At 37.6% G+C, this 9,503-nt stretch overlaps 1 protein-coding gene across 1 annotated transcript; it reads left to right on the forward strand.

The window, feature by feature from the left end:
• The first annotated feature begins 502 nt into the window (after positions 1-502).
• Positions 503-7,613, forward strand: LOC122084410 (endoplasmin homolog). Its single transcript, XM_042652634.1, has 15 exons — positions 503-693; positions 1,183-1,306; positions 1,487-1,640; positions 1,752-1,832; positions 1,922-2,033; positions 2,161-2,287; positions 2,382-2,520; positions 3,533-3,647; positions 4,594-4,778; positions 4,889-5,104; positions 5,229-5,394; positions 5,590-5,731; positions 5,857-6,007; positions 6,162-6,566; positions 7,105-7,613. Exons 1-15 carry the CDS (start codon positions 627-629, stop codon positions 7,363-7,365), a joined length of 2,445 nt encoding a protein of 814 aa, XP_042508568.1. The 5' UTR covers positions 503-626; the 3' UTR covers positions 7,366-7,613.
• Positions 7,614-9,503: the final 1,890 nt, after the last annotated feature.

The raw sequence follows: 9,503 nt of genomic DNA on the forward strand, positions 1-9,503 counted from the left end.
TTACTAGTAGAAATTGCAACCAATGCATAATGCACTGGATTCACTAGTGTTAGATGCCGACTCCAAAGAGCAGCGGGTCCTATACTCCTATCTCCCTCTTGTACGAATTGAAGTTTTGATGTTTGTATTTCGCATATGAGTGCGTACTCATTGAATCACATGAGTTAAAAGTAAGGAGGATTAACTAGACACAGCGATCCAAACGAGGAAAAGAGAAAACTGTTCATGGGACCCATTGCTATTAATTATTTGGGGTCTCCAGCGTGTAGATCACGAACGTATCAAATGTGCAAGTCAAGTCCAGATTCCACAACACTTGCTTTCCTCTTCCACGTCGAGGAGAAAATGAGATCCAGTAGAAACTGGCCATCTGTGAGTGAACACATTGATACCGTCAGATCTTCCACTCTGGCAAGCTATCTATCCCCTTACCGTTTCATGGAAGTCAAGCTCTCATCGACTCTCCGGGTCGCCAGCCTCGGTGGCTCGCTTTATAAACATCGCAAGCCTTAAGGACCATAAATTGGAGCTCCAAGCTTCATAATCAAACATTAACCAACCGTAGGAAGAAACAGATATACTGAGTTGAGTGGCAAGGCTACTGGGATTCGCAGATCGGGAAGACAATGAGGAAGTGGACTATCCCTTCTGCTCTACTTTTGTTGCTTCTTCTCTCTCTCCTTCCGGAACAAGGTATTCTTTTTTCCTCTGACATTGATCTTCTTTTTGGTGAATTCGAGCCAGATCTGGTTTTGTTTTTTTTTTTGGTGTTACAGAGCTTTCTGGTGATTGGATTTAGTAGTTCATAGAAACGGAAATGTTTTGGGGTTTTCACTTCTATAGCGCTACAATTGTGATCTGTGATTGTACATGTGTGTTAGTATCTATATTGATTTCTTAAATGCGGAATTCGTCTAGTTTATGTTGTGATAGTTTCGAATCGGTTTTTACTATAAGAGTATGAGGTTTCTGAAGGAAGAAAGGTTCTGGGATGCTTTATTTCACAGAAAGATTTTTTTCCCCATTAACTAAGATCAATATCTGTCTATCTGCAGTTACTGATTTGAGGATCAGATGGATTTTGGAGCTTAAGTAGAACGAGTGTTTAGAGTTCTAAATCTGGCATTTCTTTGTGGTTCACTTTGTTTCTGATCTCTTGTTGTGATTTATCTGATTCTTTAGGTCGTAAGATACATGCCAATGCGGAAAAGAGCGAATCCGAAGAGCTTGTAGACCCCCCTAAGGTTGAAGAAAAGATCGGTGCCGTTCCTAATGGATTATCTACTGATTCGGATGTTGTTAGGAGGTTTGCCTTTTTTCTTTTTCCCGCTACCCCTTCTTGGGATTTGTTTCCTGTACTTTTCTGTTTTTAGTTTTTTTTTGGCTTCTGATGTTGTATTTCTTTGTAGATCTATTAGAATGTGCGGACATGGAGTTCCTTTTTCTTGTTCATCCTCTTCTAACAGGACTAATTAATTTGGTTCAGGGAGGCGGAGTCGATCTCAAAGAGATCTCTCCGCAGCAATGCCGAGAAATTCGAGTTTCAAGCTGAGGTTTCTCGGCTTATGGATATAATTATCAACTCTCTTTATAGCAATAAAGACATTTTCTTGAGGGAGCTAATCTCCAATGCTTCTGATGTAAGAAGATTTTACTAAAACATTTATTGTATATACTTGATTAAACAAATTGTTATTGCTGCCCACTCCTGTATCATACTGGTTTATTTGAATTTGTTTACTCTATGCCAGGCGTTGGATAAAATCAGGTTCCTTTCCCTCACAGATAAGGAGATTTTGGGTGAAGGAGATAACACGAAGCTTGAGATCCTGGTCAGTCAATGGTTTTGGTGAAATATTGAAAGTCTTCATTCTGGACTCAATGATTTTTTGGTGGATACTGAAATTTTTTAAATATGCAGATTAAATTAGACAAGGAAAAGAAAGTGCTTTCTATTCGCGACAGAGGTATAGGAATGACAAAAGAGGATCTCATCAAAAACTTGGGAACCATAGCAAAGTCTGGAACTTCAGGTATCATTCTTAATTGTTCAAGATATTTAGATGCAAGGGCATTCTTATGGCAACGGAATTTAGCCTTTGCTTCAATTTTTTCTAATTGAAGTCCTTGTTATTGAATAGAATTTTTCTTTATATGCAGCCTTTGTTGAGAAAATGCAGACAAGCGGTGACCTCAATCTCATTGGACAGTTTGGAGTTGGGTTTTACTCTGTATATCTTGTGGCAGACTATGTAGAAGTCCTTAGCAAACACAATGATGATAAACAGTATGGCTTTTAGGGCATTTAATTTCTCAAGGTCCTCCCCCCACCGCATCTTGTGGGAAGAGATATTGTTCCAACTCCTCTTTCTGAATTTCAGGTATATATGGGAGTCAAAGGCTGATGGGTCATTCGCAATCTCTGAAGATGAATATAATGAGCCATTAGGACGTGGAACTGAGATCAGATTGCATCTTAGAGAGGAAGCCCAAGAGTACTTAGAGGAAGACAAACTAAAAGTGAGTGTACTTATTCTTTGTTTATTTGCCTTGCTTCCTAAACTGTCATTATTAATTAGTATCAAATGCTTGTTTGAAGACTGCTGAGCCACCAGGCTGATTTTGTTATCGGTAATTTAATATCATTTGGCAATGGATAGAGAAATTTAGTTCTATAGCCATTCACTTCATATGGCATGCAAACATTATATTATGTTTTGTTCTTTTTCTCTTATTTTGTCTGCTTTATCCAGTATGGGCTGTATGGTAAAGTTTCCCTCTATATTATTGGCTGGAACTTGTAGGTCTGGACCATGTCTTCAGAGCCTCCCCTTTTCTTTCTTCCCAACACTTTCTTTCTCCCTTCATTCTGTCATTTTTTCCTAGAAAATATTTATATCATTGCTTGATGAGAAAATGAATAGGACTCTACAGGTTCAGATCAAATAGCAGTTTTATTTGCATCGATTGTGCTCTCTATTTGTCTTTGAATTGGACTTTTGTCTTATCATTTTTTCCTTAGTTAATTTGCTAACTATCTTTCTCAGTGGACGTTTTTTTTTCCAGTAGAGAAGTGAACTTTTTGTTATGTGTATTTGGCAACTATTGAATTATCTATTTTCCATAGATAAAACTATGGCTTAGTATTTCCATGCTGAGTTACCAAAACTACAAAATTACTCTCTCTCTCTCTCTCTCTCTCTCTCTAACTGAAGAAGAGGGCAGTACCTGATCAATTCCATGTTGTATGAAAATCCCTATTTCTCAACCCGAGATAGGATGAACTCAAAAGTTTATCTATGCTTGATAGGATCCTTACTAGGCTGTCTATCAGGCCTGTGTATGCATCTATGCTTCATACAATGCATACTAGATTGTCTAGCAGACCGATGTTAACTCTGATCTGCATACAGAAACCTTACGCTATTTCCAGAAAGATGATTCAGTGTTCCCTACTTTACAACTTTGATGGGGATCTTTTTGTAGTTCAATTTGGTTGGCTGAGGTTTTAGATGATTTTCTCTGACTGCAGGAGTTGGTGAAGAAATACTCTGAATTTATTAACTTCCCTATATATATTTGGGCAAGCAAAGAAGTTGATGTGGAGGTTCCTGCAGATGAAGAATCTAGTGAAGAAGAGGAAACAAGTATGTATTTCTCTCAAACTCTAAGCTGATTGCAAATCCTTTTTTTTTTTTTTTTAACTGAAAGATGTGATTTATATTTCTGACAATTCTTGATATTATCAGTTCAACACTTGAATACTTGAACTTAAGAGAGAGAGAGAGAGAAAGAGACAAAGGTTCTATTCCTATTGAGGCTATTACAAGTTTTCTTAAATGCTCTCAAAATGAAACTCACGGGATCAGAGAGCAATGAGCTAACTCTAAAACTTATTCACTTCTTCTCATCTGTTGAGGCGAAACCCAGAGAGCCTATTTATAATAGTCTCGAGCTGTCACCCAATTATTGTGTTCACACCATGTTTTCCCCTCTTCTTCTTTTTCTTTGTCACAACTCTGATACCATGTGACGAAACCTGCTCTTAGCAATCAGGACTGGTGAAGGTGAGAAGAAAGAAAGAAGTAGAAGAGAGAGATCGATGGAGAAGAAGAGGAAAATCCTAGTATCATGATAGGATTCAGAATTGTCTCTATCGTGGCCTAGGTCCTTTATAATGTATTAAAGATCTTACTGAAGGTCAAATACAACCAAACACTAAATGAATTAAACGGCTCAACATGACTTTAACATAAACCATGATTCAACATACACTTAGACTTCCTCCTCACAGTTCATTATTTAACACATGTAAATCTGGGTTTTAGTTAACAGTATCGGAAGAGGTATCGACCATTTCAAAAACCGATAGGATATCGATATGTATTGTTCGAATCAGCCATAAATTCAAAAAAAGAATCTTTTTTTGCTGATACCAGTGATACGTATTGGTGTCAGTCATGGCCAATTTCGATACAGATCGGTTGATATGGCTGGTGCCGATACCTAAAACCCTGTTGTAAACGCCTTTGCTTTTAGGTTATTTTCCTTTTTTGTTTTATATTCACGCATGTGGACTATTGTTTATTACAGCTGAAAGTAGCCCTTCAGAGGAAGAGGCAGAAGAGGAAGATTCTGAGCAAAAGCCAAAGACTAAGACAGTGAAGGAAACAACTTATGAGTGGGAGCTTTTGAACGATATGAAGGCCGTTTGGTTACGGAATCCAAAGGAGGTTACGAATGAGGAATACACAAAGTTCTACCACACTCTGGCCAAGGTAAAGATGCACATTATGAGATCACAAGTAATTTATTGTTTCAGTAATGGTTTAGAGCTTACCATATAAGGGATTGCCCGATCTGTTTGACATAATCATTTGTTGAACAGGACTTCGGTGATGAGAAACCTTTGGCATGGAGTCACTTTACCGCTGAAGGTGATGTGGAGTTCAAGGCTATTCTGTTTGTTCCTCCAAAGGCTCCTCATGATCTGTATGAAAGCTACTATAACTCCAACAAAGCCAACTTGAAGTTATATGTTAGACGTGTCTTCATCTCGGATGAATTTGATGAACTTCTTCCCAAGTACTTGAATTTTTTGAAGGTGAGGTCCTTGATATTTGCTTCACCGAAGCGGGAAAAATATAGTGACTGGTTTCCAAGCTTTGTTTTGTGATATATTGAGGTTTGGGATCTCACACGGTCATGCTTGTCTATATTATGAGCAGGGTCTTGTTGATTCTGACACCTTACCACTCAATGTATCACGAGAAATGCTTCAACAACACAACAGTCTGAAAACTATCAAGAAGAAACTCATTCGCAAAGCTCTTGATATGATCCGTAAGATCGCTGAAGAGGATCCTGATGAGGCTAATGATGAGGACAATAAAGGTATGGAGACAGATGACTTGGAACCCTTTTTTTCTTCTTTTTTTACTCTTTTGATGATTACACGTATTTTGTAGCTCTTGTACAGAGAGATAAATTGGAATTCTTTTGACATTTTGTCAATGCTACAATGTTTTGTAGTTCAAAATAGCCCTCGTCATTATATCTGATTCTCTCTCTCTCTCTCTCTGCTAACAGAAGCTGAAAAGGCCAGTGACAATGATGAGAAGAAAGGTCAGTACGCTAAGTTCTGGAATGAGTTTGGAAAGTCCATAAAGCTTGGTATCGTTGAGGATGCTGCCAATAGGAACCGCCTTGCAAAGCTTCTCAGAGTTGAAAGGTGAGACCTGGTTTCCTTTGCACTACATATACTAGTTATGTTTTTCATCAGCCTTTGGCTTGCGGTATCTTTGGATCGTATTCTTCTTCCATGATAATTTATTTTCTCTGCATTCATATTTGCAGTACAAAGTCTGGTGGAAAACTAACATCACTAGATCAGTACATCTCAAGAATGAAACCTGGGCAGAAGGATATCTTTTATATAACAGGAACCAGTAAGGAACAATTGGAGAAATCACCCTTCCTTGAGAGGCTCAAGAAGAAAAATTATGAGGTTTGATTTTAAATAAACATTGTCTTGGTTATTTGACAGCTGCTCAGACAGATTGTTTTTTTATTGACATTGGTAGACTCTCACTGGTTATGCTTTTCTTCGGTATGTTATGATGGTTGTTTTTCCCTCTAACGTCTTTATGTTATAATTCCAGGTTATTTTCTTCACTGATCCAGTAGATGAATACCTAATGCAATACTTGATGGATTATGAAGACAAGAAATTCCAGAATGTGTCCAAGGAAGGGCTGAAGCTCGGGAAGGAATCGAAGGACAAGGAGGTCAAGGAGTCATTCAAAGAGCTGACAAAATGGTGGAAGGGTGCCCTTGCCAGTGAAAATGTTGATGACGTGAAGATAAGCAACCGTCTGGATAACAGCCCATGTGTTGTGGTGACATCCAAGTATGGGTGGAGTGCAAACATGGAAAGAATTATGCAATCTCAGACTCTATCTGATGCCAACAAGCAGGCATATATGCGTGGCAAGAGGGTTCTTGAGATTAACCCTAGGCACCCAATCATCAAGGAGCTTCGGGAGAGGGTTGTCAAGGAACCTGAGGTATTTCTTTAACTTTCTACTTTGCACTTGAAGATTGGATGCACATGGGAACAATGAATTTGGCATTTTTAGGCATTATCTAGAAAGTCTGTTATGTTGGTATGATATCCTATTATGGGCTCAAGTCTGGAAAACAACTTATTAACTGATTGGACCATGTTAAATTTCAACACAATCCCCCTCTGGCCCCTAGAAATCATTCCCATGATATTGGTTCTATTGGAAAGCATTGTTTTCCCCCAACGTGATAATTAAAGCTTGTAACAAAAATACATTAGAAAATTTTGTAATGCAGATATGGTGTTCCATTGTGTATCAGATCAGATAATGCTGATATGGACCACCAGATATGCTTGATAACCGTTCTTTGTTTATATTTGGTACTGTGCATTTATTTTCCTTAACTAGCAAATTAAATGTTAAGATTATCATTGGTTGCGATTAACACCCCCCCAACCCCCAAAACATGCACACACAACTTATCCCACAAGTGTAGTGCTACAGAATGCTAACTAGTTGGAATGGTCTTGCTTGGCAGGATGAGAATGTAAAGCAGACAGCAAGGCTTATGTACCAAACAGCGCTTATGGAGAGTGGGTTCGTGCTTAGTGACCCTAAGGATTTTGCATCCAGTATCTACAGCTCCGTCAAGAACAGCCTGAATATAAGTCCAGATGCAGCAGTGGAAGAGGATGATGATGTAGAGGAGGCTGAAGCTGATGAAGTAAAGGGTGATGAAGCCAAAACCACTGGGGATGATTCAGACACAGAAGAATCTTTAACCAAAGATGAGTTGTAAATTTCTGAGAGGTGACATATTCATAACTAGGATTTTCTGACGGCCCAGTTTCTCTAGGAGAACCTGGAACGTTACATTAGCCTTTCTGCTCAGTTTGTGAAGAAACGAGAATGAAATTGGATAGGTTTGGAATTACTGTAAGATTAGTCACATGAAATTTTGTCATGTAGTGATTAGAAACTTGCAGAGATTACTATCAGTGTTCAACCCACTTAATAACTTAATGCAGAGGATTTCGTTTTTGCTTACTACAATACTTCTGGAACGTAGCATGGATGGGTGGTGCCAACAGGGAAAACGATACAGTAACGCTCCATGATTGTGTGCTAAGGCCAGGCAGTGGTTACTAACTAGCTGTAATTTGTCGTATACATCTTCTGATTTGCCACTCTACAGTCTTGGCCCCGATTAGTTGTTTATACCATACATAGATTTCCATCTGAGCTGTGGGAAATCTGAGCTGTGGGACTAGGAATGCCATTCGGTTCGGTTTTGATTGGGTTGAATCGGTTTTGGTCTAAGAATGAGGGAGACCAAAACCCATCCATTAAGGAATTTCGGTTTTCGATCGGTTTGGTTTTGGTTTATTTTGGGTTTTCAATATCGGAATCATAATAGTTTAGATTGATTTATTATTGGGCTTGAATCATAATGAAATCTTATATTCCTAACTTATAGTGATAAGAATTGACCAAAAAAACACTTTAAATTTAGGATTAAATCATGGTTTATCGTTGTAAAGGAAAGATAACTAATATTGAAACCAATGGATAATAAATTACTAAGAAGATAACTGATATTGAAATCATAAATTGAACCAAATTATCCAATCATTCATTAACTATCTAACTAGTTTTGTATATATAGTTAACTAGGAAATAAATGGAAGCATTATTACAATTTACAAATCAATCTCTATTCATAACCTAATAGTCAATGATTTGTATCATTTCCCCTTACAATAAAAAATATTATCACTAATATTGTAAAAAATGGATAGTCAATTCACCAATTTATAATCTCATAATCATTTTCTTTTTCTGGTTTCATTCAGTTTGGTTTCGATTAAGTTATTGGTCAGTTCAGTTTGGATTGGTTTTCAACCGGTCCCAACATATCTCAGTCCAAAATCCAATAAGGATCGGTTTGATTTGGTTCGATTTTGGTTTTATCGGTTGGTTTTATTGGTTCAAGCTAGGTTTTGACACCCCTATGTGGGACTAAACTGCTTTTATCAGCCTTTGTTTCCCAACACCTTCCACCAATGGACTCAAATCATTCGTGGTGAGTGGCAGTAAGGATCCAATGGTTGGGAGGGCTTCGGCATGCACCTCAGCTATCTGCTATTCACTGCCTCTCCACAGAGGATTTTTATGCCTCCATCAACCATGGGTGGAAAATATCAATGTATCAAACCAAGCGATATAAGGACCCATCAGCATGATTGAATTTGAATTTGGATTCAAACCTAAATCCACTCCAAAATTGAAGCATCTTTATGCCCTACATAGTGGAGCATTTTTATGCCCTACATAGTGGAACGAAGAAGTTTGATAATATTAGGTTTTGATTGACTGCGAAAATTTAATACTATGGGATATTGCACAATTGTGGTCATAAAAACCATATGTGTGCATGTCAATATATGAAAAGAAGGGGTGTTGAATCATGCTCTAAAATTTAATATGTGACTGATTCAGATCATGTACTATTTATGAGACTATCATAATTACCACTTCATCATTTCACTTTGATACAATGAAGATAAGCTAGTTTGATAAGCGCTTTAAAGCTGGCCATTGAATTGAGTTGTTTTTAACTTCTTACCTCTTTTGAAATACCATGTGTTCTTATATGAATTATCAAATCCAAATTTCTGTTTGTTACTTGTTAAATGGAAGAGAGCCAAGGGGGGTCGGATATCTAAACACACACGCACACCCTTATAAATTTGCTATAAACAGATTTTTTTTTTTTTTAACAAGTCAAAATATTTCTTGGCATCATACCAGTGTAATAAGGTTTACCAAAAAAATACCTCGTTAATTAAGAAAATAAAAATTATTTGTAATTTATCCAACAGCTGATTGGGTGCGTGACCTACATTTCTGCGAGGTTAGCATTTTTGTTTTCTTTAA

Source organism: Macadamia integrifolia, chromosome 7, assembly GCF_013358625.1.
Source record: "Macadamia integrifolia cultivar HAES 741 chromosome 7, SCU_Mint_v3, whole genome shotgun sequence".
Taxonomy (NCBI): Eukaryota; Viridiplantae; Streptophyta; class Magnoliopsida; order Proteales; family Proteaceae; genus Macadamia; species Macadamia integrifolia.